Below are 27,822 nucleotides of genomic sequence, written 5' to 3'. Positions count from 1 at the left end.
CCGGGCGGCAGCGGCGGCGGGGGGCGGCTGGAGAGCCGCGTTCACAAATGCGGCGCCGTTCGCCTTAGAAATAGGGACGGAGGATTAGGCACCTAGGCCGGGGATTTTGATTGCCCCAGAATTAAAAGAGGCGTCCTGCAAATCAGTGGCAAGACCAGGTGAACGGTATTTTCGTATTTTCCTTGTAGACCTGCTTATTATTATTATTATTATTTTTTTTAAACAGAAAAGTAGCAGCAATAACAAAAACATATTTTGCTGCCTCTGCCTCCTCCAGGAGCCACATGTTTTGTAATGATCACGGTGCCAGCCGTATTTCATACATTAGTATATAATTCTTGTTAATTAGCAATAATTTACGTTAAGAGCATAGAAAATGTAGAGGTTACAGGTTTTATATCTGTACATTTGATCATCTTGTTATTTTCAAGAACTTTGCCTCCTATAAAATTAATTAGGTGAAATGTGGAGGTGTAATCAGCAACCTCTGAATTACCACTTCATTTCCTGGTTTTGATTGTAAATCAGCCCAATCAGTACAGACTTTAGCGAAGTCTATTTTTGTTTAGGACTACTTTTAACTGTCTGGTGTCTAAGCACTGTGTTACCTTCCACTGCTAAATAATACTGACGGCGTCAGAAATAAATCAGGCCACGGGAAAATATTCTAATGGAGTAGTGACTGTGCAGGCTTCCACGCTAAGCGAGTTGTAAGGGGAGCATTGTTTATTTTGCATCTTTTGCTGCGGCGAGTTTGTAAACTGGAAGTTAGATTTACTGGTTAGCCCAGAATACCTTTGTCTGATGCACGTAGCAAGCTACTGGTGGGATTAGTTTGGTAATAATTTACTCACTTTGTCCAAACGCAAGGAATGGCTAGAGAGGAAAAATGCCATGCACAGAAGTACTGCAGAAACATCCTGCTCTTTTCTCCGTACCAGAGGAGTGTAGATGCATGTTGTGTGTTATCGTTTGGTCTGTAAGTTTAGAAGAAAACCCCAGTGATTAAGGTATTGTTTTTATTAATATGAATGTAACCTTCATATTCCTGTGGTTGACCTTATGTTAAATTAGAAGTAGTACTAGAGGCAAGAAATTATGGACTGTATCCCTGTGTCCTAGTTGGAGCTAAGGTACGGTAAGGTAGTGTGCTCTTTCAATATTATTTTACACAGCACAACTGGGAGCTACTCTAGATCTTCCTTCTCAATATTCAGCCTAGGTAGGGTTGAAATAAATTTAACCTGAGTTCACTGGATTTTTGCACTTTATCAAAATCAGTTCCAATATTGTGCAGTCAAATTAAAATCTATTTTTTGATTCTCTGTGGCTTTAAGTTCATTAAATGTGAAATTGGCAGCTAGCTAAAGAAGGTCAGACTGATTAACTGTTTAAGAGTTGTATTCGGTCTCGCTTCCATTACCTGGCAGTGTTTGGAGGTGCTTTGTATTTGTAGTAGCCTCTCATTTTTGTTGTTGTTGTTAGTGCACATATTGTACTGCGCAGATACAGGAACACCAACACACGGCTGTTGTTTTTTTTTTCTTGAAAGGCTACAGTGATGGATACTGCACACACATTGCCAAGATATTTCTGTACAAAGTTAAAAAAAAAAAAAAAAGCAAACAGAAAAGAAAGGCATGTCTACCTTGTTAGAGCATCCACTGCCGATTATGTGAGCAGAAATAGCCTCATAATGAAGCTTTTTGGAGCTCATTCAGAAAATTTGTCAACTTTGACAACATTAGGCAAGGTATTTTGAGTTTAAAGAAAGCACTTTTCACTCTTGTTATGAAATGTGGCATTCGCTTGGCCATACTGATTTTTATATGATGAAGGCCACCAGTACTAACACGTTTAAGATAATTTAGGCGCTCCTTTTTCAGGATGAAAAAAAGAAATATGACTAATTGGCTTATTTTCATAAGTACTAAAAAATATCCTGTTCAGTTAATATCTCTGGGTGGAATCGTTAGTGAATTTGATATTTATGTGAATTCTGAGGAGCAGCTGAAAGTCGGCGGTTCCCCCCCCACACACACCCTGCAGGAATTTTTGTTGCACTTGATTTTTACAATTTAGCTGCCTGTTATTTATTTATTTTGTGCATCCCCTCCCTCCCCCATGCGTAACTCCTGCGTTTTGAATTTTTAAGTCGGAAGCCGCAAGCGTGCTGCCGTGGAGGGAAACGCAGATGCCTGCGCCTGCACGGTATGAGGGCTCGGCACGGTCTGCGCCTCTTGTGCGTGTGCGTGCAGGCGCTCCGGCTCGCTTTTCCACCCGTACCCTCGCCCCGGACCTGGGCGGCCTGGGTACTGAATATGCGGGATACATGTTGAAACGTCTTTTGTTTGCACGTGCACACGTGTCGTTCCTGAGTCTAGATTTTAGACAGCGTGGCTGGCTCGTGGAAAGCACGCACGCACGTGTGTGTGAGAGGGAGCGTGTGCGTGCGAGGCTTTTAGCCTCAGATTCGTGCACGTAAATAATACATCTGGCAGTAAAACACAGCGTCCGCTTTTCTTCACAGTACCACGGTAGTTTTACAATGTATTCTTTAAGCCTCTTCATTTGATTTCCCCACTAAATCATTAAAGCAAGTCGGGAATTTGCCCTCGTCTATGAAAACAGCTCCGGTGGCAGCGCTCCCTCTCCCAGTCCGGCATCCTACAGCTGCTTCTGCAAAACGCTCCCGGCGCCTGCGAAATCCCGCTGCGTGTGGCAGCGGCAGTAGCGGCGCTGCGCTGGTTTATTGGGGGGGGGGGGGGGGTTTGGGTGGTTCGGGGGGGGGGGGGGGGATATTCATGAAGAGGGGGCCCGGCGCGGCCCCCCCCCCCCCATGTGCGCACGGCTCCTTCCCCCCGGCGCGCTAACGATCCTCCTTTTGTTTCCCGACCTGCAGCCGAACCTCTTGAAGCCATTCTCACTGATGACGAGCCCGACCACGGCACGTTGGGAGCTCCGGAAGGGGACCACGACCTCCTCACCTGTGGCCAGTGTCAGATGAACTTCCCGTTGGGGGACATTCTTGTTTTTATTGAGCACAAACGGAAACAATGCAATGGCAGTCTCTGCTTAGAGAAGGCTGTGGATAAGCCACCTTCACCCTCACCAAGTGAGCTGAAAAAAGCATCCAATCCTGTGGAGGTTGGCATCCAGGTTACGCCAGAGGATGACGATTGTTTATCAACGTCATCTAGAGGAATTTGCCCTAAACAGGAACATATAGCAGGTAAATTAAAGCAAGGAGAAGTGCTTGCGAGTTTATTTCCGTTGCAGTCGAGACGTAGCGCGGTCGCCGTCGCAAGGGGCCGCGCGCCTCTCTGTGCCGCCCGCCGCCACGGCCGGTGCACTCAACGTCCCGCCGCCGGCTCGGAGCGAGCTCCCAGCTAGCGTTTCCCGGCGGCCGCGTGGCGAGAGGCTCGCCGGGCGCCCGCCGGGCTGCCGGGCGTTTTTAAGGGCGCCGGGTGCGGCCGCGCCGGCGGTTTGGCTGCGTGGTGGCAGCGGCGGTGGCGGCGCTCTCCCGGCGCCTTGCTGCGGGAGCGCGCGGCGGGCCCCGCGGCGCGAGGGAGGGGGCGGCTCTGGCGTCTTCGGCAGAGCTGGGGGCGAAAGAGTTAACGGCGCGTCGGCTCGCCGCGGTTCCATATTGGCTGTCAGCGTATGGACTGTAATTAAACACAGCCCCGTGGCAAAGTGACACCACCGACCTTGACTTTAAGATGCCATTTGCGACTGGCCAGGCCAGAGTAGAGAGGGCAGTTGCTGAAGCGCACAGACATGCTCGTTCGAAAAGTTTAAGGGCATGTTGGAAATTTCAAAAGGTTGGTTTGACAGGAAAGGCCGCTCTCTGCAGCCTGCCTCCTCAGCCAAATGATAAATGCCTTTCTGTGCGCTCTCCTGTCTCTGATGTGGTTTTGACAGATGTATCTTGATTTTGTTTGTGGTTTACACAACCACATGTCATCCGTACAAATGTCCGAGACGGAGTTCTGTTTTGTGCAACAAACAATATGAAATGTGATTTAAAAAAAAAAAAAGGGTAAATGATTCCATTTCTGAGCATAATTCTTTTTTTTTTTAACCAGAAAGCCATTCACTCTGCAAATATTTTAGCAAATGAGGTTAAAAAAACAGAACTTACTATGTGAAAAGAAAATCGCAGAAACACTGGAAGCCTAACAAGGCATGCTCTGTTTTTAAAATCCCGTTAGTAAGCACGAATACTACCCATTTGTAGGGAGCGTTGCAAATCCCTTCAGATCGCGCCGGTAATACCGCCTGAAAAATACCACGCCGTCGCACGTCAAAACCCACCCGTGCCTCAACCAGCGTTACGAACCGCGAGGCCCGTGGCGCTCGGGCTGCGGCGTTGCCCGTCCCCCCGCTGCAGCGGCCTGCGGGGCAGTTCGGCGCGCGCAGGAGAACGGGACGTCGGCACCGTCTTCGGCTTGCTTTGGCCACGGGCCTCCAAACCAGCCGCTGAAGCAGGCTTGATATTTGTAGTTTTGAAGGTGTGGTGGCGGCGGCGGCAGACGTACGGGGGGGCGCGCGTGGCTGTGCGTGTCCGTGTGTGCACACGCGCACCTGTGCACGGCCGGGCGCCCGCGCGCAGCGGGAGCGAAGGCAGCATCCCCGCGCAGCCGTCGCGGTGGCCCTCCGAGGCTGGCGGTGGCGGCGAGGCGCGGGGCAGCGCCCGCTCCCGCGCGCTGCCGGCGGCCTGGAGCAGCAGGAGCAGGAGCAGGAGCAGGAGCGGAGGGCCTGATTGATGGAGGGAGCCTGGCGGAAGGGGTTCGAGGGCTTCCCGCACCCGGAGCCGCGCTAAATGGCCAAATATGGAGGGCCGGGGCGGTGATGCAATGCGGCGGTATTTACGTGTGGAGCCGCTCGGCTGCGGAGACGAAACACAGTGTCTGTCAGGCAGGAATTAACAGCGCGCTTCTTGCCGGCGTCCCGGCCAGGCCGCGCGGCCGGAGGAAGCTCCTCGGCGGCGGATTTCGCCCCGGCGCTGGGACGGCGGGCAGAGCCGGCCGCCGGCCGCCGCGGCGCCGTTAGCTCAGGAAGGGCCGCGGTTTCGGTTCCTGCCCCGGCAGGACGAGCTACAGAGCCTCCTGCTCGCCCCCCGTTATTTTTTAATTTCACTTGCCGCTTGAGCCGGCCAAGCTTCGGCGTGCCGCTGGGAAGGGTGTCCCTCGCTCCTGCCCGGGGCTTCCCCGGGCCCGGAGAGCTGGAGCAAGTTGGGGGTTCAGCTTTTCGCAAGGCCCCTGGGGCGAACCTCACCCCAGCCGTGGAGATCCGCGTCTCTCTGCGAGAGCGGGATGAAACGCTGCTCACAGTGATGCAGAAAGATACCTGAATATGTGATATAAAAAAAGAAAAAAAAGAAAGGGAAGAGGCTGCCCTTAGAAAAAAAATACCCGGGAGTTGAGGGGCCTGATTCTTTCTGGTAAGAGTCCCAAAAAGACGCATTTCATAGCAATGTGCAAATGGAGCCGACCCGTCGCTAGCTGGGAGAGGTGTTGCAGGCTCGCTGTGGGGACAGCCTGGGCTCTGCGGGCTCTTTCGAAGGGAAGAAGTTGTTGTGTTGCAGTAAAAGATGATCTGAAGATAAGCAGTGGTTAAGGATCAGTGCACCTAAAGACAAGGAACAAGGCACTGACTCATTCACATAGGAGGGGAAAATGATGTCTATTTTAAGCGTCGGTAGGCTCGTCTTTATTCTCACCCTTTTCCAAAGGCGGCGGTGATTACAATAGCTCATATATGCGTGTGCAACCTGTGCAGCGTACGCGAGATCCGTATGCACACCGGCAGGCATACCTGTCTCTTCTGTGTGGGTGTGCGCGTGTGTGTAGCTTTGACTTGATACAAAATTTTGAGTGATGCTGATCCAGCGCCGTAGCTGAAATGTCATAAATTTGACTGAAAATTAATAGGATATGTTGTGTGGGTCCAATGAGGCAGCTTTCATCAATATGTATGTCAAACACTCACCAGCAGATACCGGCAGCCTGTGATTTGCAGTGAGTGCTACGGCAGGCTTTAGTTATCCAGGCTCGTATTTTACAATAGGGGGAAATATTAACTGAAGTATCTAGAGATCAGTGAATGTAAAATTGCTGTTCACTTATTGAAAAGGCTGAAGAAATATTTATAGTCCACCAGTGTCAGGTTTTGGTGTTTTGTTTGTTGAATGTATAAATCTGAGGGAATTAATGAAAGGTTATTTTCGGGGTGAAGAGAGATCTTAAATGTTACTTTGATTCAGTTGGAGCACTTTGGAGTGCTGCATATATTCCCTTTTATAATTACGACTGTGTGTCTGTGAATACCATGTTTACTGTACAAAGAGAGGAGGGAGGAGGAGGGGAGGTCATTTTCAGTGCCCGAATCCTTTATTCTCAATTTGCTTGTTGTGTTCAAATATAACACGTGGAAAAAAAAGAACTGTAAGAAATAGCTCTGTCTCTAATAGTCAAAGGGAGACTGGACATAACTTGGTACTAAATTTTGGACCAAGTACATTTGAGCATTGCAATTCCCAGCAGGTAATTTCTTTGACTAGTCTGTATGCCACAGGAATTTTCCTGGAGTGTTATTAGGAGTTGCCGTTATAATTCTGCAGGTTGTGTATTGCAATTCTGTATTATTTTGTTTGGTTCCAGATAAAAATTAGTGACATCTGAATTGAATAGTTAGCATTGCATCTGGACAATGAGATGAAAGCTGAAATTACATTCGTGGAAAAAAATTTAAAAAGCTAAGATTTGGTCCACTTCCTTCCGCACAAAGACAGATGGAAATGGGCTGGGTGAAACAGTGACACGCGGGGCAAGTTTTGAGGGTGCTATCCAAGGGCTCCTGCCCAGGAGGCTGGGAGTCCCGCGTACAAGCTGTATTTGTAAATAAGACAGAGAAAGGTTGTGAACTGGCAGCTTGGATGTTTTGTCAAAGTGCAATGTCAGAGAAACTCTTTTTGAGACAAATTGTAAATAGAACTGTCACAATGATTGCGTGATTGAGCTGCAGAAGTGTCTCGCAATTGTTGGCGTTGTCAGAAGACTTTTGAAAGCTTAATTAAACGCAGTGGCCTGCATGGCTGTGAAATTTGCTTCTGGGGGGAAAAATGTAAAAAATGCAGGGGATCCAAAAGTTGTTGTAGTGTTGCTCCGCCAGGGATACAGAAAAGAGGCAAGAGTTTGTCCGTTTGCCCCATCGCCTTTTATAAATCACGGTTTTTTGGAAGAAGCAAACACGTGATATCAGTATCGTCCCTCGTATGAGGTAAAGATTGTGTTAGTTTTCCTATTCCCTGCTGTTGCAGGCAGTTAGTATCAAAATGGCTCTTTATGGGAAACACAAATAGGAGCTCAGCTGAAGAACAGAAGCAGGGGAGAAAGTTTTCCTCTGATTCGGCCTGATTATTCCGGGGCGGCATCAGAAGTGTCGCAGTTCCCTGAATCACTCTCTTTTTTTGTTTCCCTGCGAATCAGATCCTCTTGTTCGGAGGCTTCGAAATATGCTTTGCATTCCTTCGTCTATTGTATGTGACATTTAACTGTGAGGCTCGCCATGGGCTGCAGCGTAGCTGCCTCCAAAATGCTTGTGGTCGAAGAGGCGGCCTGGCACGCATTAAACTTCCTCTAGGTCTGCAAAGGTGCACGTTCCAGTTGCGTGCCGCAAGCTTTGAGAATAACGCCCCTAGGAAATGCGAGGTTCGGTGCAGCTAGGCTAAACAACAGATGCTGAATGGTGGAAACTGAGGCAGAGAGAGAGAGGAGGTAAATAAAACGCTTTGCAATTAGACTGGCGGAAGAAATAAAGTCTTTCCTAAAGATTTCCATATTTCTGCAATACCTCTTTTAAAGAGGAGGAGACCTATTAGCATGACACAATTTTGTATGTGCAGCCCTCAGCACGAGTTCTTTTTTATTTAATTCAAATAATAAAGACAATTCAAGAGGCAGTGTCAGGCAATGGGAGTTCAATCTCCATTTGTTTGCCTGCGCGCATCCTCATTATAGAAATTTTTTGGACAAAATTCACTTGAAGCTTCAGTCTGTTTTTACATCCAATAGTACCAGCTTTGTGCAATAAAAGGCATTTAGCATCAAGCTGGACATGGCCTGGCACTTTGCCACTTTTTTTAGCAGGAGATCTAATCACTGAGGATCTTTAGTACCTTTCTGCTTGTTCAGATTTCATTTGGGTCATGGCTCTGTCAGCAGTGTTGTTATTCCAAGGAGGTCTTATTTTTACCTTGGTACACATTTTAATGCTGGTTTCTGTCTAGGAGGTCTCGATTTTATGTGTCAATTTGGGGGAAATTGCAGAAGTTCATAAAATATGTCGAGCTCATATATTTTAATACATTAAGACCTATATTCCTGCTTGTAGCGTGGCCCTAAAATCAACTGTTTTTTTTTCCCTCCCCCCCCCAGACTAATGAGCATATTTTATCTCACTTTGTGCAAGTAGAGGAGATGCAGTCTGCCTCCTGTTAATGTCAGGGACGGCAGGTTTGGGCCCATGGCCGTGGGTATCGGTACACATGCTGCTGTGATTTATTACACACTTTTTAAAATAACGGGCTCGTTAATGCACCCGCAAACCATCTGAGCGGCCGGGACGACCCGTCTGCTGTTGCGTGAAGCCTCTCCAGGCCGGGGCCGGGCGCGGGGACCGGAGGCACCCGCGAGCATCCCGCCGCCTCTGCGCTAGGGCGGCCCGTGCGCTGCGGCCCGCCGGGGGCTCGCCGACTCGCCTGCCCGGCCCTCGATGCCCGCATATGCCCGCTCGGCGTTCGCAGGGTTTCGGCGCGAGGCGCGAGGCCGCGGGGGCGCGTGGCGGGGTCGGCCCCCGTGCCGGCGGGGAGCGGGGGCCGCTTCATTTGCCTTTGCAATAGCGGCGCGCCTGCCCTACCTCGGAGCCGCTCTCAGGTGCGAGCTCAGATGGGCGCATGTAAATGCCCTGTCAGATGCAACGCCGGAATATTAATGCCTCCTCGCTGCCGCGCCGTAATAAAGCTGTACACAGCAAGCTTAATATGCAGCCAGTCTGGGGAATTGTATGAAACTTAGATAGCCCAGTGTGAATGACAGCGGTGGAAAAAAAATACTCAATATGCCACAGTTTGCATTCTTGTTTTCCTTTGATCTAAAGCAAAATGAAAACATCCACTTCGTTCCCGCCACGTTTCATATAGGGGTTTCTCCTTTGCAAAATTGGTTAATAAGTAAGTAAATGAAGAAGGAAAATCAAGTGTGTGGCATATAGCAGAATTATTTGAAACACATTAGTGTCAGCCTTCTGAGCACTGGGTTTTTCCCGAGTATTAGCAACCACTTATTTTTTGTACTTGAGATCATTTGTTTTGCTTTTCATTCTTTTTTAGTATCTGTGTCTGGCTGGAACAAAGAAAATATAGGCAACACAGGGAGCTGTAGACCGCTTTACCCCCCTACTGCAGATACAGCCCTGGCTTTAAATCCAGAGTGAGCGAGTGAGGCTTCACAGAGGTTTCATTTGCTTGTTCGTATAGCTTCGAATTTTAAACTCCGTTAAAAGGTGTATTTCTGGCTCGGGGATGGTAGAGGATTTTTAATAACATGTTCGTTTAACTGAATCAACAGCTGTCAGAAGCAGTTGTAGGAAATCCACCAAAAGTACAAAGCAAAATACATACATTTCCTGCAACAAAACACTCGAAACGAATCGACTGCCAAAAAGGCTGTTGAATCCTAAGTTTGCAGACAGCGCACAAAAGTGTTTCTTCTCTCTGCTCTCCCTGGGGACCTCTCCAGGCTTATCTGATGCAATCGCTCGGGAACTTTTACCTGAACAGGTTGCTGTAAAACAACACTTTTCCCTATCTGATGGGCGTATATTTGTTAGCCAGCTCGAGCTTCGCCTTTTTGTTTCGTGCTCGTAGCTAAAACCCCAAGATTTGAGGAGCGAGCGACGACGAGCAGCCGCAGGGCCGTCGAGGAGGTGAGGCTTAGCATCACCGCGAGGCAGCCGTGGAGGAGCGCGGTGCCCTCGCCTTGCGGGCGCCCGGGCGAGGGCAGTGCGGGCGCTGGGGCAGGGGCAGGGGCAGGGGCACCCGCCGCCGCCGCGCTGCCTCCCGCTCCGCCTCGCTCTCTGCCGAAGCACCCAGCAATTACACCTGCAATTTGATCTTAGCTTTAGATATAAAAACCTCTGCCTAAGTAAACAGTAGCGTTACTGTGAAACAACAAAGGCTCCAAGGAGAACCCTGCCTTCAGTGGTGGTGTTGTTGTTGTTGCGGATGATATTGTTATTATTATTATTATTATTATTATTATTATTACTACTACCTTTTAAAAATAAACACCCATTATAGCTCCTTAGGAAGCAAGGAGTTTAATCTTACATTCAGTGCCTGCTTAATTGATTTAGAAGCCAGTGAAATATAAAATGCAAAAATAAAAATAAAAACACCCCCTCCCTCCCCCCCCCAATCTGAAAATTCACAGCAATTAATTTGTCAGCCGGCATTACTTTGCTGCAACATCACAGCTGCTTTTTCGGACATTGCGTGAATCACCTTGTTTTTTGTTGCATTTTGGCTATGGAATTTATTCTTCCTGGAGTAAAAGAATGATCAGCCAAATTGTTGCGCTTCAGCCAAGGTATGGAAAAGGCATGAAGCATTTACTGCATGAGTGTGACCAAGGGCTTTTTACTATGCGTTCTTTATTATTAATCTTAATTTTCATTTTCATTTATGTGTGTATTTATATATACACACACATGCACATAGTTTTTGTGCACAGGGAAACAGCAGTTGGGGAGCCTTTTTCTCTTAGAGGAGGTAAAACACAGTAGGTTGCGTTGAAAAAAAGAGAAGAGTATTACCTCCTGAGAGATTTAGAGGCTGTATTATTTTGTAATAAACTATAAACTGTCCTATGTTAAATTTGTGTTATGTTAGAAAAAAAATCAATAAGGAAGAATTAAATTCTGATAAAGATACTCTTGGATCTTTGAAAACAACTGCTGTCCTTTTAACTAAAACATTTGAGGAGCTTCAAAGCGTATGTATTTCTTCTGATCTTGGAGCTGTGTGACTGGTAGCAGGAAAAAAAAATCTTATTCTACATACAAGTGGATTGCTTAACAAGTCAGCACAGACACATACTTGTTTGTACAATGGAGATAAAAATTCCTGTATAAAAATAATTCAGCTGCTGACAGCAGGCATTGTGCCGGGCTGCCTCTTTTGTGCCGGCCGGGGGTCAGGGACCGCGGCTCCCCCTCGCTCTCCGGGCTGCTCTGGCACGACTGCGTGCCGCATCCAGCAAATAAGTTAATCGCTTTATTTTAAGGGGTGTTCAGAGCCCAGCGGCGCGCTCGTACTTTCACGCGCTCTCTCTCTAAAAGCAGAGGGAGGAGGGGAAAAAAAAGAAAACAGCCCCTTCTCGTAGGGGAATGGCTTGAAGGCGGTTGGCGAAACACGGCCTTCAAGAGCCGTTCGCTTGGCGGCGGCGGGCTGGTTTCTAAACTCTCGTTTTTAACCGCCTTCCGAGCTGTGCCATCACGTCCCGCAGGAGCCGTGGCCGAGCTCGCCCTGGGCGAAGCGGCGCGGGCGTCGAGGAGGAGCGGCGCGGCGCGAGGCGGTGTGGTGTGGCGTGGTGCGGCCGGGGGCCCGCCAAGCGCCCCGCACGTGCGTGGGTTTTGCGGGCGAGATACGCTGCCGCGCGAGGCAGGCCGAGAGGCGAGGGAAGGGTGGGGAAGTGGGAATACAAATGGTTCGGATGCGCTGTAATCCTTCAAAGTCAGTTCACCTTGGCAGGAGGCACCAGCCCGGCTTCATTCACAAAACCCTTCGCTCCGAAGGCGTCCGCGCAAATCCCCACTCCGTGCTGCAGGCGGGCGCGGGACGGGGACGGCCACGGGGACGGGGAGGGACGGCCACGGGCACCGGCCCCCCGCGCCGCCGCCGCGGCGGCTGACGTGAGCCAGCCCGGCCGAGCCCTGCGTCCTGCGTCCATCCTGCGTCCGTCCCGGCAGTGCCGCGACGTTCCTCGGAGCGCAGGGCTCTCCTTTATGCCTGCTTTGCCGTGCACAAAGTTTTCTTTCTTTATCATTTTTTTTTAAATTAGTACCACCGCACTTTGATGAAAATAATGTTTTTATAATACATTTGATGTTTACACGGAAGATGTGACTTGAGGGGAAAAAGGCTTTTTTGGAGGGTGGCGGAAATCTTGTTAATCTGCTCTCTGAGAGCAGCACACAATGCTGCCTATGAGCAAGTCTGTGCTGCTTTTGATAAATTACCATGTTTAGAGATAGGTTTGGCTCTTAAGGGCTTAGTTTTATGAACAAAGTCCATAACAATGTTTTCTGCCTCTGTTTGTCTCTAGCCCCTTTGGCTTGACTTGGAGCCCTGTGTTTAGTTTAAGCTCAGTCTGGAAGATATAACAATTTTGCATTAAAAAAATAAGGAAATCACAGGAAGAAAAACCCTTTTGCTTTTTGGATGAATCTTACTGATAATTTGCTAAAGCTCATTTGAATTTTAAGCACTTCTTTAATCTTCAAAGGCTAAATTGCTTTATGAATATGCATGGTGTGGGCAGACTTTAGTTCATTACCTAGTTGTAAATTCTAATGACCATTAGGTCCTTGCAGTAATTGCGAATTGTTTTGCATTTTTGATTGGCCTATTAACATGTGCATTCGGCACACATCAGGCCAGCCTGTCAGGCTGCTGAAGGAGAAAAAAAAGGTGAAAATTGTTTTATAGCACCAAGATTCTTAGATTTTCAATCTTGGAAAATTGATGATGTAAAAAAATTAAAGCAGTGTTTTTTCTTCTCAAGATTGAAAGTTCACCAAGAGATTTGACATATTTAATTTACATGATGACTTTGCACTCCTTCATTAATGCAATTTGCATATGAAGCTGTTGTTAATCACTTTTGATCATGTTTTGTGTATTAGCTGCCTCAGTGGCTCTTCTCCCTCAGATGCTCCAGTAGAAAGCAGCAAAATGATGCATCTTCTTGCCAAGTTTCCTTTAGTGAATTGAGGAATTAGAAGTCTAACCTTGAGTAATTAAATATGTTTTATCAGTTCTCTTTTAATGTTAAGTACACTTTGTTGGAAGTGTAGAATGAAATTGTTCCCATTTGGGGGAGACATTCCTTTAAAAAAAATTATATATGTATATATATAAAATAATTATTTTCAGTGATCCGGAGTTGTCTTGGCCAAGCCGAGAGGCTGAGCTGCTAGCAGTCCGGCAGCAGCACAGCCGGCTGCGCCCGTGCGGGGCCGTTTCGTAGGCCCGCAGGCCTTTCCGACGCGTGGGCCGGGCCCAATCCCGGCGTCTGCACATGCGCGGAGCTGCCGCCGCCGCCGCCTGCGGTTGGCACCCCGTTGGGGAGCCGTGCTGTGGGTGCCACTTGTCTCCCCGCCGTGCTTTCCGGTTGCCTTGCCACGAGCAAGGGTCTTCTCCCGCTGCCCGCCCAGGGGAGGTGGGAATCGCCCGCCGCCAGCCGGAGGGAAACCGGGAGCTGGAAGCCTGCCCGGTTCCCGCGCCTGCCCCGAGGCTGCGGCCGTCCTGGGGCGCCCCGCCGCTCCCCTGCTTGCTGCCTGCCCGCGGTCGGCCTCGGCCCCTCGCCCGCTGGAGCCCGTCGGTCCGCTCCCGGCCGGGCCTCGCGCCGGGAATGCCGGCGGCTTCGGTTGCGGGATCAGGCCCTGGCGTTTGCTTTAGCCGTGCGATTGTCTGTATTTCGTAATTGATGCTCAACTTTGGTTTAAGAGTTTATCGCTGGCTAACAAGATGAATCGGAGCGGAGAAACCGATGCCCTGATTAAAGGGGCTGCTTAATGAAAGAAAATAAATTGAGAGGGAAAATGACCATTATGTAAGAAACATAAGTATAATTTTAACCTCGGAGGAGACCCGGTGCTGCCCTTCGACGACTTCCATCCATACCATGCTAAAAGCATGGTTCAGTTCAAAGTTGTTAATATTCAGCTGGGAAACAGTATCCAGAACACAAATAAATTATTAAGTGCATGAACTTTTTCGGCAGTAAGATGAACTGATGGGGTCCATCTGTGAGATCCGGGGGCTTTTTATTTGTGTGTGTCGAACGATTCTGCCCTCTCCGACTTCATAGCCTTTGGTCTCTGGCCAAGTGCATGCATAATTGATTCCACACGCACTATCATTTTCTTGATGTAATTGCTTTAGTAAGATATGATGAAATCTAATGGATAATTTACTACATGAAATGGCAAAAAAGTAAATGTTCGTATTTTGTGCAGGGTGCAGTGCGAAGAGCGCCCAGATTACTTGCACAGGGCAGTGAAATCGAGTTGCACCACCTCTCCCTGTCGAGGATGGGGATGGATCCCTGTAGGGGCTCAGAGCAAAGTCTCTGCGATTCAGGGGAGCTTTACAATGCAGGGGAAAGTGAAGTGCTCAGACTGTTTGGAAACCTTCTGTATTTTTTCTTGAGCAATGCCATATTTGCTTCGCTAGTGGTCAGAAGGCAAACTCAGAGGAAAGTTCTCCACGCTACACAGGGGATAGTATTTTTAGAAATAAATGTGCCCTGGGCTTGCTGCGCTGCTCTCCAGATAGCGCTCGCACTGATGCCCTGACTGTCAAAAAGGCCTTGTATTATATCTGCTTAAATAAGGCACCAGATTAAATTCAATGCATTGGTTTAGCTGGATGTATTTTTAGATAGTTCAACAGTATATAAATATCAAATCCACATAAAATTCCATACACATTCAAAGGGAAATATTCCACTTTCAAAATTGACATTACACTGGCCTTTAAGAATGGATTTGTGAGTTTCTCTCTCATTTCCTTTCCCCTCTCTTTCCCAAGCCTGCTATGTTCTATATTCCTTTCCAGTATTTTTTTTTTAGATAGATCTTTGAGGCAATGTATGGACACAAAAACATTTTGATATTTGCTTCCTCCCCCCCCCCCCCCCCAAATTGCTGTTTTCAATGTACTAAAAGAGGAAAAAAATATCCAAGGCAAACCCACATAACTGTAGCAAACTGTTTCTGAGCAAGTCATAATAATGAACAACACATGATCTGAAATGCGATCAGCAAACACAGGCTTACGCCAAGGAATTTTTGCCATTCCCCTACCAGGGTCCTGTAAATCAGTAAACCGCGGCAGCGGGGCGGCCCGGCTGCAGGGCGGCCGGCAGGGCAGCCCCGGGGCCCCGCGGCCTTGGGCGAAGACGGCGGCGCGTTGGAGTAAGTTTTCCCTCCTTCTCCTTGACGCTGTCCCGGGGCCGCGTGCCGCGTGCTGCGTGCTCCGAAGAGGAGCAGTGCCTCTGGAAACACCTCGCTGCCGCCGCGAAGCCGGCGAGCGAGCGGCCGGGGAATAAAATTTCATTGCCACCTTTTTTTTTGTGCGAGTTTTTGTTTCTTTTTTTTTCCCCTCCCCCACCATCTTACGCCGAACCGAAATGTAAATTATTTTCTGGTCCTAATTGGATTTAATTATTTCTTTAGGAGAGGCCGGGCGGGAGGGGGTGGGGATGGCACACAGCTGGCCTAGCGCAACAAAGGATCCCGCCAGCCCCCGCTTGCTTTCTCCCGTGGGGGCTCCGAAGGCGAGCGCCGAGCCGGCAAGGCAAGGCCTGGGAGAGGGGGCCAGAGCTGCCCGGGCGGCGGGAGGAAGCGGGCACGCTCGTTCCGTGCTGCTTCGCCGCGAATTTCTGTGGTTTAGGGCCGGCTCCCCCCCGTCGCCCTCCGCCGGGGAGGCGCGGGCCCCGCGGCGCGTCCCTGCCGCTCGGACGGCGCTCTCGGGGCCGGGGTCTCCCAGCGCTCCGCGAGCCTTGATGAATGTGACCACTCGCGCAATTTATAGCGCGATTCGTTATTGGTATTGGAGGGACTGTGTTCTTATTTTGTCGTTCGCTGTTAAAATTAATACACTCTGTGCTGGCTATAAAAGTGTATTTGCATTTAATTGCAAGTCAGAATGAATTAGTGGGTATGATTTAAAACCCGAACTCACTTCTTGAAAAGAACTCTTGAGCGAGGGAGGGAAAAATCGCTCTGGGTTTAATTTCTCCTCCAGTGGAGGCCGGGATGGAAAGAGGGGCTGGCGAGGGGGAGGGCGCAGGCGGCCGCTCCGCTCCCGCTTCAGTTCTGGAGGTTGCTTTCAGCGAAAAATGCCTTTGCCAGGAGGGGCTTAGGCAAAGTGGTCAAGCACATCTGCTCGGGGGAAGGCAGCGAAGAAAAGGGGCTGCTAGCGCGAGGGCAGCGGCACAAAGGGAAAATTGTGCCGGGGAGGCATTCGGCTGCTCGGCGGTGGTGTGGCCAGACTGGTTTAGCAGACAGGATGATAGATTGCTTTGTCAAGGGTCCCAGGGTGTGCCCTGAACTTGAGGCACTTTGTTTATCTTGAATAGAGGGGGAAAAGCGCAGACATAATCGATGTCTGGTTTTTAGGAGGGAGGCAGAGGTAGCAGGCAGGCAGGGAGGGGGGGAGGGAGGGGGCAGGCCCTGGTTGGGGCTGTCCATTAACAGATGAACTTGGCTCGCGGCCAGCTTCTGATGAGCGAGTGTCACAGCCCCAGCGCCGTCAAGCCTTTTCAATAATTTTTTTTTTCCTTTATACCTGCTGTCTGTACATCAAATGCTCCTAGGTCTTTTGGCTAAAGGCAAAAAAAAAAAGAAAAAAAAGACGCAGCTCAGTTTTTTCCCTCTGAACCAGTTGAGACCAGTCTTTTGGCCACGCACACAGGTTTCTATCATCTTTCCTGGCTTGCTGTTGGGAAAAAAGAGTTGTAGTGATGCCAGTAACCTGCGGGCCCAGGACAAAAAAGGGTTTTGGTGTTCTAAGAGGCAAATTAAACACGGGGAGTGCGTGAGAGCGGGAGGGGTGCGTGCGTGCGTGCCTGCGTGTGTGTGTGCGCTCACATTTGTGTTGCCTGCCTGTGAGATTTCCTACTTAGCAGAAGTTAAATTTGCTGTTAAAAAGCCTCTGTGAAGTAACCTGCGCATAGCAGGGAAAGGCGAAACCGGGAGGCAGCCTGCCTGCAGGTCGACAGCGTGTGAACGGGCGCAGAGGCGCAGGCGACGCCACGCACGGTGCAGAGCCTGTTCCCCCCCGTCCCTGTGCGCGCGTGCCCCATCGCTACCTGGTGGCTCCCACGCTCTTAGAAAGCTTGACACCGGTGCAAGCCCCGCGTGCAGGCTTAAGCTGCCGTGAAGGTGTCTGTTGTGACGCAGCGGATTTTTAAAACCTTTGCGCTGGTGTAAGTGTGTGCACCCCATCGGGTTTTACTGATGTCACGTCTTCTAGTTCCCCTACTGCTTTATTTAATGCAAGTGCAAAACTTGCCTGTGGAGCAGCCTCGTGCGTTTTCGTCCCTTACGCAGCTGTCACGCAAATTCACCAGTCCGTGCACCAAGTCTAGCTGCTTTCCTGTAGCACAAGCATGGTGAGGATGAAGAAAAACTGGAGACCTTTAGGAGATTTTTTTTTTTTTTTAAGTTACTTGTTTACCAACAGCCGGATTTGGCGAGGCCGCAGTGAGTGGGGGGACGTACGGCCGTTCCCTGCGCGCTCGCTGGTGTGAGGTCCCAGCCGGAGCTTCCCGGGGGCTCCAGGCGCCTTCGGATGGGAGGGCCGGTTCGGCGTCGGGCCGCCCCTGCGAGCTGGGCCACATGATTCTGCATTGGGCTTTTTTTTTGGTGTCTTTTTTTTTTGTTTCTGATTATGCTGTCTGTTTCTGACAGTTGTTCAGTTACTTACTAGTCTTGGCAGGAGGCTGAGTCTATAACATCCTGACATTTCTGCTTCTTAACAGGCCGGTCTCATCGTGCTGGAGCAAACAGCAGCTTAGCAGCAGCGCAGTGCAAATCGCCTTAGCGGAGGGCTGCTGGTCGCTCGCGGCCCTCTCCGGTGCGAGCGCACGGGGCCGGCCGGCAGCCCAGCGCGCCTCGTCCGGCCACTTGCTGCGCCCAGGGTGCCCGCTGCCTGCCCAGCCCCGCGCGGCCGTTCGTGGGTCCCCGCTGCGGTTTCGGCTCGTGGGCGATGGCGCGGGGCGCCCGCGGTTCGGCGTTGGGGCGCTCTGCGGCGGGACGTCTCCGTGGCGAAGCGGCTCCTGCCCTTCTCCGGGAGGCCTGCTGCGGAGCGGGGACGCGAGCCCGGCTTCTCCGCCGGGTCAGCCCATTATTTGCTTCATCACGACTTTTGCACAGTTGTCGTGTAATTTATGGCTGCCTTCGTGTTGTTGAGCGTTTTCATCGCGGCTTCTTCTTAACGCGCTCCTGACACAAACAGGGCTGCTTTAAAGACACCGTATTGTTTCGTAATCTGAGAGGAGGACTATAAAACATCAAATTACACTATCTTCAGGCTAATCTAAATGCACTACAGATTGAAATCAGAGCTCATTTGTCCCTGATGCAAATTATTAAGTTCTAATTATAAATATCCATTTAATTACCCCATACATTTTTATTCTGCAGACCCTTCTCAGCAATTCTGTCTGAGATACAGTAGATGTATAGGAGAAAATCTGCAGTAATTAATGTGCATTTCCTAAATAATAAAGAACAAACACGAGCCACTTTGTTCATGGATGACATATCCGCACACACATTTTTAGTTATCCATGTCACGGCATCAGACTCGGAATGCTAATTTAAAAATAAATGGAAAAGGCAAAAATTAAAAGTTTGATTTTTTTTGTTGTTTTTTCCTGCTTTGTTGAAAGAGCTCGATCCCTCGGCAGTAGGTTTGCTCCCCAAACCTCTGCTTGTGCCGGAGGTCTCGCTGGACGCCTGGGGCCGGTGCCCGGGCACCAGGAGAGGCGCCGTGCGGGAGCCTCGTCCAGCGGGGAGCCTGCGAGCCGAAATGCGTCTCCCTGCCGAACGAGCAGCGGGAGCTGCTTTCTGCCAGCCTCTCCGACTTCTTGGTTTCGCGCTGAGCAGGTTGTAAAAGCCGCTGTGGCTCGTTTTCCCTCCCCTGCTTGCGTGCGCGCCTGCGCTGAACCAGAGCCGCCCTGGCGCTGCCTGCGCTGGCTGCAGCGGCGAGCGCATCCCTCGCCCAGCCTGGCCCGGCCCTCCCCAAAAGCTGCACCAGCACCCCGGCTCGGAACCCAAATTCTGCATTTGGGTAGACTGTGGATTTGTGGCAAGCGACAAAGTTGTTTGTATCCGGGTCTGCGTGCATGGAAGTCTGTCTCCTCGTTACTCCTGCCTGCGGACGAAGGCGTCTGCTGGAGGAGTGTTTTGGACAAATTAGCCATTTCTACGACTTTTATTGTTTTCTGCACAAGCAGGCTTAGGCTTTGCGAGTGCTCAGGTCTATTAAGCCTTTTCCTTCGCGTTGAGAGAGGGCAAACCCCACATCTGCCTCTGGGGGGGAGGCCAGGGCCAGGACCTGGGACCGAGGTGGGCTCCCGCGTGCGGGAACGCTGGCTGGCTCGGGTGTCTGGTGGGGGACGGCAGCGGCGGAAATGCCTGGGAAGAGCCCGCAAGGTCAGATCCTGCCCGGAGTTACCCTGGGCGCAAATCCAGAGTGACTCCCCGGCAGCTGCAGGAACTACTTTGCAGCCGAAGGGAGATTGGGATCAGACCCAGTACAGTTATTTATGTTCGGATTAACACAGAGCCTCATCTAACGTCTACTGAAGTCTAGGAAAAAACTGCGAGCACCCAGCAGGCAGCGGCTCAAGCCCAGATGAAGCTGATGTCTGTCAAAAACCTCTGAGCAGTGTGTGTGTGTGTGTGTGTGTGTGTGTATATGCGTGTGAGTATGCATATACATATATGGGGTAAAAATCCGACTTCACTGAAGTTAATGTGAGCATTACCACAGCCTTCATTACACCCAGTCTTTATACCCATATTTGCATCTGTTTTCTGGATAATAAAGTAGGGTTTCTGAAAAGGATACTTGTGTAGTGTCAGTATTTATAAACAAAAATTTGCTTTGAATTTTCTCAGACGTATGTGCTGCTAAAACTATTAATTCTGTCGTTGAAGAAGACGAGTGGCTGCAGCAATGTCCTGAATTCCCAAGTAACTTCATCCTTATCTGTTATAATCATTTCAAGTTTTAAATCATATCGACTTTGTTCTACAGTCCAAGCCACATGGCATTAGGAAGAACATCATAAAAGTGTCAAAAGTGCTTGTAGGAGCCTTAGGACCTTTTATAAAGACACCAAACCAAACCCAAGCCTTATTTCCTAAATAAAGGAATAGTTCTCTTACTTTTTCTGAAGGCAGTATCATTTTTGGAATGAAGTGCCTGTCTTTTTTTTTTTTTTCTTTTTTTTCAGCTTGCATCACAGTTATTTTACTGCTTCGAACTATGCTTTTTATTGTGATTCCTCCGTAGTTCAGTCACTGCACAGAGAATCCCGTTTGAGATTTTGCATCTTGTCATGTCTATTATACAGAAACTTAAAATACAAGCTAACCTAGCAGTAAAATAATGAACAAGCCATGCTACAGACATGTAAGTGCTTTAATTCTTGCACAGTATGCTTTTACATAAACAGTTGCATGTTTCTGTCTGTTCGTGTAGTTACTGTTCTGAGTAGAAAGCTAACTGTGTATCCCATCACGAATACTAGCATTTCATAGCTCAATACTCTTTATTATTATTATTATTACTAATATTATTATATCGTGCAAATGTATCGGTCATTTTATTGTTAATGTATGGTAGGGTGCTCCCGCTAGGACAGCCTTGGCTCACTAATGGGGTCAGGCATGTCACAATGTGATATATGGATTATGTTTACCATGGCATATTTTGTTTGTGAGCTAGGCTGTGAGAGTGGAGCAGATGATAAATGAAGATACTCTACAGTTTCACACTAGTTCCTGTGGTCGCGAGTCTCCAAAACAATAAAGAGCTTCTCGTAATGGAGAGGCATTTACGTGCCCATAATTGACTTAAAGTTTTAGATCTGTGGCTGAAGCCTAAGATGTGGTAGTCCACTACTTCAGTATTTTTGCTGAAAGCTCTTATGCGATCCAGATAAACTAGTTAGGTTTTGTTATGAAAACCTGGGGAAGTGTATGAGCCTTCCATCCAGTTAAGGAATTTGCCTGGCTGAAATATTGGTCTGTTTTTCACCTCTGGGCCGCCGCGTGTTGTCCAGATAGTCATCATCACCCGAATTCCTAGTAAAGGCCAAATACGTGTGTGTGTGAGTGTGATTGGGAGCCCCAGTGGTGACTGTATTCAGAGGGCTTGCATATGCTCCAAAAATCAAGTAAAACACTTGCTTATTCTCTTAAAATCAAGATCATGTTCCTGCGTTAATGCCTTGATTGGGGAGGCAAGCGTTCGAGGTGGCCGCGCCAGGCTCGGCCCTCCGGGTCCTGCCGGGGGGCTCCCCAGCAGCAGCACCTCCCCGGGCCCCGTGCGGGACGGTGCGGGCCGTGCCGAGGGGGGCTGCCGCGCGCCTGGCCGCGGTGACGAGGCTACCGCAACGTGGACGGTAGCAAGCTGACGGGTCGCCGATGGGTCAGCGATGCACCGAGGGGTGCTCAGAGCCGCTTGGTTTTCACTGGTGGCTCCCGCTTTCTCTTCCCCCCGCGCAGCCGGTTAATGGGCTGCCGTAGTCCGAACGCAGTTGCTTCTGACTTATTTTATCTCCTGAAAGAGGCAAAGTCCAACGAGCTTTTACCCACGGAGCCTATAGAGAGAACGGCCAGGCAATTTTTGTTTCTATCTCTGCGTCTCTGGAGCGCTAGTTCCAGAGACTGATCGATAGGTTTTATTGTAGACCTCCCTGTCTCTAAAAGCACTGTGACCTTATCCCGTCTAAAAATAGCATTTGCTCTCGCCGCCTGCAGAGCCCCGACCTGTGAAAACCCATTTGGAGCATAACTGACACGGGCAGTCGGCTGCGCATCCTCGAGGAGCCCGCGAGGGGCCGGGGCTCGGCCGGGAGCTGCCCACTCCGCGCGCGGCTCTGTCCCTTCCCGGGGGCCGGCGGCGAGGGCCGGGGAGCGTGCACCGGCTGCCCTTCTCCCACCTAGTCCCCAGGCGGCGGGGTCTGCTCTCGCCAATGTCCCCAGCCGCGGCCACGCCGGCAGCGGGAGCGCGGCGCCTCGGGGCAACCCACGCCTTCTTCTAGGAGAAGCCTCGCAGGCAAGGCCAAGCGCACGTTCGCAGTAGCGTGGTGTCCCCAACACAGCTCTGGTGGGGACACGTTTTGTTGCCTTTGCCGTTTCCACTGAATCGGTTGCTGAACTCCAACTGCTTTGGAAAGTGCCGTTCGATACAACATTTTCTCCGCTTCTTTTAAATTACTCCTCTCACGATTGGATGAAGGAAGGTCAGCGGAGTTAAAACCAGCTCCTTGCTGGTAGTTGGTGGGTGCGTCTTATTCATTAAGGCAGTTCCTGGTGGCAGGGGGAGGGGGGCGAGTTAAATACGGGTTCTGGTGACCGAATGATGCGCTGGAGAAACCGCCGGCTCCTCGCTGCTCAAGGAGAAGCCCGGCAAAGAGGAGCCTTCTTCTCCGCGTGCATCACCGGTCAGAGAGGGGTAGTTTGGCGTTTTCGGTGCGAACGAGCCGATGCTGGCAGCGGAGAGGCCGGCAGAGGGGAACCCTCCCGCTGGCCCGTCCCTCCGCCTGCCGCCGCGCGGGGCTGCCTCCGAAGTGTTAAACAGCATCCCTCGTGCGGAAGGCCTAGTGGTGGCCCCTGGAAGATGGAAAGGGAAGGGAGCGGTGACCGCAGAGCTGTAAGAGGTGGCTTTTTTGTTCTGCCGGTGACAAAAGCCAGGACCGTTGTTGCCTCCTAGCTCGCCGGAGAGGTCGGTGGTGGCATTAGTGCAGCTAATCACCTCAGAGGCCAGATGGGCTCGGCTGCACGCCGCCGGGGAGCTGCCACGGGCCACCTCGCTCGGCTCCCGCGCGCGAGGTCCTCCTTGGTTGCACAAAATGTCCGCGCTGGCTCTCCTGGCGCAGAGGCTATTATTAGCAAGTGTCACTCAGTTATCTGAGAGTGGCGCTTTTAGCTGCCATCTAAGTGCCTGACTCTTGGGTTTACAGCAGATTAAATTAAATTTTAGGCTGGTTTGGCTTTACTGACGGTAGACAAAAGGAGCAGCTGCGGTGGAAATGCAATCTGGCGCCGGCAGGGGTGGGGAGCCCTATGTGGTGTTCCCATCCTCCCCGTCCCTTCTCCGCTTTGGAGGATCTGGCTGCGCAGGTGACTCCGTGGAGATGAGGTACCTGGCACACCGTCCCTCCTGCGGACGGACAGCGGGCACCAGCGTCCTCAACTCAGCGCGGGCCACCTCCCTACGGGCCGACGCGTTTGCTCTGGCAGGGAGCGTTTGGGCGGTGGTCTGAAACCCCTGGCTGGCAAGTGCTGGTCGTCTTCACGATGGTTTTAGTGTGTCTATTCAAACGCTTCAGTGTGCAGCCCGGGATAAATGCAATTTACCTATTGATCCGTTTGTCGGTGGAATCCATTGCCTGAGCTGCGAGGCATGGCTCGTTCTGATTTATTTTTGGCTAAAAAGCCACAGGCCTACAGCAAGGTTCTGCGTAAGTGTATTCAGATAAAACCTCGGTGACTTACTCCAGGGGGCACGAGGTCGCCAGTGAGAGCCCTTTGCTGCGGAGTCTGGCGCGGTGGCCGTCAGGGACGGATAGCGGGCACAGGCTGCTCGTGCCGCCGCGGGCAGCTGGGGCAGCTGCCCTCCCACCTTGGCAGACGGTGCCTGGGTCTTACACGTCCTCAGCAGGCGCGGAAATCTGTCAGAGCGCCGATCGTGAAGCGGGCAGTTGCGTAGTCGGAGCCTCCACGCGCGAAGCAGAGCTGGTGGTCGCGCGGGGCTTCGCCATGTGCTCATGGAGGCTCTCTAGCCTCAGAGGAGAGTCAAGGGTTTTGCGGCAGTCACCAACTGCTGCCGCAGGTGGGTGGCACAAGCGGCGGTCATCCCAAATGGAAGTGGAGTGGGGAAGGGGTTCAAAACCAGTTCTTCTGGGCTGGCTATTGATGGAAAAAAGTCACAGTAGGAGACATCTCACTGACATCCGCTGCTTGAAGGGCGTTGTTAGCCATCAGATAGTAATATAGCCTCTACGTTTAAAGTTAGATTGATAGGGATCAAAGACACCCTGCAAGATCAAGATGCAACTGGACCTGTTCCAAAACTGCTTTCTCAATAACCTTCTTCAAGAAGGCAAGGGTAGAGACTGGCCAATAATCGGCAAGGCTGTTAATGTCAAGAGATATTTTTCTCTTTAGCAGGATGATACTGTTCCAGGGCGGCTGGCACCTTGCCCTCCTGAAGTGAGGCATCAGACCAGTAATCGTCCAAAACCTGAGGTGGTGGACTTCACGAGGCAGGAGTGCAAGGTTCAGCTCAGAGCTGGTGGGATGCAGCCGCTCCACACGCTCCATTGAGTCAAACTGGGTGGAACTAACAGGAAAAAGCAGATATTGAAAAAGGTAATTGATGAATTAAAATGCAATCCTCCTCTTGAATTTATTGGCATCTTTTCTTATGGCTTTTGATTCAATGCCTGGCATAAGCAAATGTCATTTTTCCCGTGTATCTCTGTATTGGTTTGCATACTTCAAGGCTAAATAACATCTTCATGTAAGGACAAAAAGGTGTGTGGAAGATTTTTTTATTCCATTTTCTTTGTGATCTATTACTAGTGAAAGTTAAAGCTCAGCCTGTCTAGGAATGCTTAGAAAAATCTTGTGTCTTGGAAAGCAGTAGAAAGGACAAAGGTAGAGACTGAAAAATAGCACATGGATGCGCTGCATTCAGGTGCTCGGAGCTCAGCAACGGTTTGGCCTGCCGCGTGAAAGCGAGCTATTCTGTACACAAGCGTACATACGTTTTGGAGGCCGGGCTCTTCACCACACCAGGGAGTAGCGCGAGCCAAGGACGGATGGGAGGTCCAGCCTCCCTCTACAACCCTGGGCCAGTTTGAGGCCCCACTGAGCGGCTCGCAGGGACAAAGCTGGCCCCCACATTTTGTTCCTGGTTCTGTCCCTAATTCACTGGGTGCCTTTGAGAGAGTCACAGACTACTCAATTCAGCATGAAGTTTGCTTAGCTGAAGGTTTAGGATTTGGTCTCTTAATTTCTCTCTGTGGTAGTTTGTTCATCTGAAAATGGAGCACATTTTTTGATGGGTAATATATTCTCTGGAAACTGTGATTCGGTGGTACTCAATCTGTGAGGGAATTCAGGAGCAGCTTTGGCTGGCAAAAAAGAAGAGAAATTCAGAAAAATTTTGGTCTCTAAACCAAAATCTAAACATTATTTTATTTCATTTCAGTGCAAACTGATTTTTCCCCTTGAATTGTCTGTTTGGCAGCCAAATAAAAAATTTCTATTATATGTCCTGCTCTAATTATAATATGTACCTCACATGAAGATTTTTAGGTTTAAATTATTAACAACTGTGCAGCAGTTGGACAACCTCAGTTGAAAAATAGTATCTGCTTGTGTTTTCTTATTTATAACTTTATTTAGTGTTGTGTCAAGATCGATTGCTCCATACAGGTCTGTGGCTTTGTATAGATTTCTGTGCACATCTATAGGTATACTTTACCTACACATTTCACTGATGGGAATTTGCACTGAGTGGATAATGCATTTCATAGTTTTAGTCATCCCGACCAACCAAAAGAAGTGTTACTTTGAAATGTATATTAGTATTGAAAGTCCCCTTTGGCTGTGGTATTTTGTGAGTCCTAAAGTTAGAAGAAGGCTTTTGCAAAGTGCTTCGTCCAGGCCGGACAGTGCTCTACTTTGTCTCGATGGTAAATCCCAGCTCTGAGCTCTTTCGAAAATAGGACCCCTGATGTCTGTATGGGTCTGGCAAAGAGCTGTATTTGCTTTGCTCCGGATGCCTGTTCTTTCTAAGAAGCTCTTGGAAAGCCCAGTTTTTGATTCCATAACTCTTGAATTTACATTAGTTGTTAGTGCTACAATATGTAAATAATCCAGTCACATTCAAATACTGTTTGCATAATTCACACCTTATGTCTGATGGGAGAAAACGTGAAGCATTTCCTTAAATTAACAAAAACCTGTAATTATTTTTTTTTTCTAAATGTTGAAACTGGGGAGAAAGGCATCTCCTTGAATTTTATTATTTGTACAATTTGTTTTTGCTGTTGTTTCAGAATAATTTAGTAATGCATTTGTTAGAAACTGGCAGCATCTGCTAATTTTCAGAGCAATCACAGTGATGGTAACATTAAAAACTGGAGGCCAGCAGTGGGGCCAACACCTTATTTGCACGTATTCAAATGTATTTCAATGCTGCGCTACTCTGCTGCTGAGGAACATGGTGCTCAGCGTGGCAAGAGCACGGGAATTTGGCCCTGAGCGATCGTTTCTGCTCGGTTAGGGTCAGATTGCAGAGCCTTTACTCATCCCGGTAAGTATTTGTTAACCTCCGCAGAACAACGGCTGTAATGAGATTACCTGTGTATTACTGTGCTTATCCGTCCCAAAGGAAGCTGCAGGATCTGGGCCCACGAACATTTTAGGGGCGATAAGGAGCACTGTTTACTGTGCAGGTCCCTTTGCCGGCTCTGCCGGTGCTGGCTCTGCCGGCGCGGCAGAAGGTGGCACGAAAGGCCGGGGAGCGCGGCCGAGTTGAGGCCGGGCGTGCTGTGACCCAGCAGCCCCAGCTTGGGCTCCTCTCGATTAGCCATACTAAGACGGAGGGAAAAAAGTCAGCGTTTGAGTGACGTGAAGAAAAGTAATTGGCTATCGGTATCGAGAATTCCTGCCAAACGGTGCGTGGGGCAAGTCCGAACAAACCTGAACAAAACCGTTCGGCGAAGGGCTGCTCAAACACACCCTTGAGTCTAGGGAGCTGCACGCTGAACTTCCCTCCAGATGAAGTACTTCTGTGCTCTGTGTACCTTTCTGTATCTGCGCGGAGCGATCCAGCGCCGCGCAGGACGTCGCCTGAGTCTCCGAAAGAATCGGCAAGCACCGTGCTCTGCTGAGCGCCGAGATCGGGGCTTGTACCTGGCCGCGGCAAAGCGGCTTTAGTCTTCGCAGATCAGAAGGGATTTAAGCGATTCCCACCTCATTTTCCCATCCGGCTGTAGGCACTTTTCCAAAAATTGAGAGCGGTGAAACAGTTCCTCAGTCATCTCTTAGTCAGTATTTTTCTCACAGGGGAGAAACGAAGAGGGGGGACCTTGTACGGTGCCGCGTGAGTGTAATGATCTTTCATTAGGCGTTCCACACCCATTTCTTCCTACAGGTTAGAGACACATTTTTGGCACTGGGCACAGTAAGCGTTCCAACATGTTTTTCGTCTGCAGCTCTCACTCACGTCTTTAAAGGTCTGATGTCGTGGCTCTAGTTGCATGCACATATTTCAAGGTATGGCACCTGAGTAGTGCAAAATGCAAAATGTGGGTAAAATACGGTGACGTGATTTTAATCTGTTGGTACAAATTTGCTGTTTGTGCTTTCTGTTTGCCCTTCAGTGATGCTTTTTCTTTCCTTAGTTTTTTCCCTATAACACTAGCTGCTGCTTCTAGTTTTCAGGCATCTAGCAAAAGGCTAGTAATAGTTCCTTGTGATACTTCTTGCATTTATTCTTAAATGCTAAAAGCTGTCAACGGAATTTGCTAGGAATGCAAAGTGAAGTGCCTTCAGTTGTTCATTTTCTAATCAGCATGCACTCAAACGATGAAATGCTGTGCCAAAATCTACTGAACTCTTTCTGTTGACTTGGATTTTGGATCAGACACTAAATTCTGATTTCATTCCTTCTCCTTTTTCCTGAGGCGTGAAGCTTGCCAATTTTCTTTCTTTTCT

The 27,822-nt window shown here is 49.6% G+C and overlaps 1 protein-coding gene across 3 annotated transcripts in view; it reads left to right on the top strand.

Moving 5' to 3' along the window:
* Positions 1 to 27,822, top strand: part of BCL11A (B cell CLL/lymphoma 11A) — a 78,583-nt gene that overhangs the window by 3,592 nt on the left and 47,169 nt on the right. For all 3 annotated transcript variants that reach the window (XM_026064140.1, XM_026064139.1, XM_026064138.1), the window contains exon 2: positions 2,903 to 3,232. In XM_026064140.1, coding sequence (XP_025919925.1) covers positions 2,903 to 3,232 — 330 coding nt within the window. The remainder of the gene's footprint in view (positions 1 to 2,902; positions 3,233 to 27,822) is intronic.

This window comes from Apteryx rowi, unplaced genomic scaffold (assembly GCF_003343035.1).
Source record: "Apteryx rowi isolate R43461 unplaced genomic scaffold, aptRow1 scaffold_21, whole genome shotgun sequence".
Lineage (NCBI taxonomy): Eukaryota > Metazoa > Chordata > Aves > Apterygiformes > Apterygidae > Apteryx > Apteryx rowi.
This window is presented reverse-complemented; position numbering and strand designations above follow the sequence as displayed.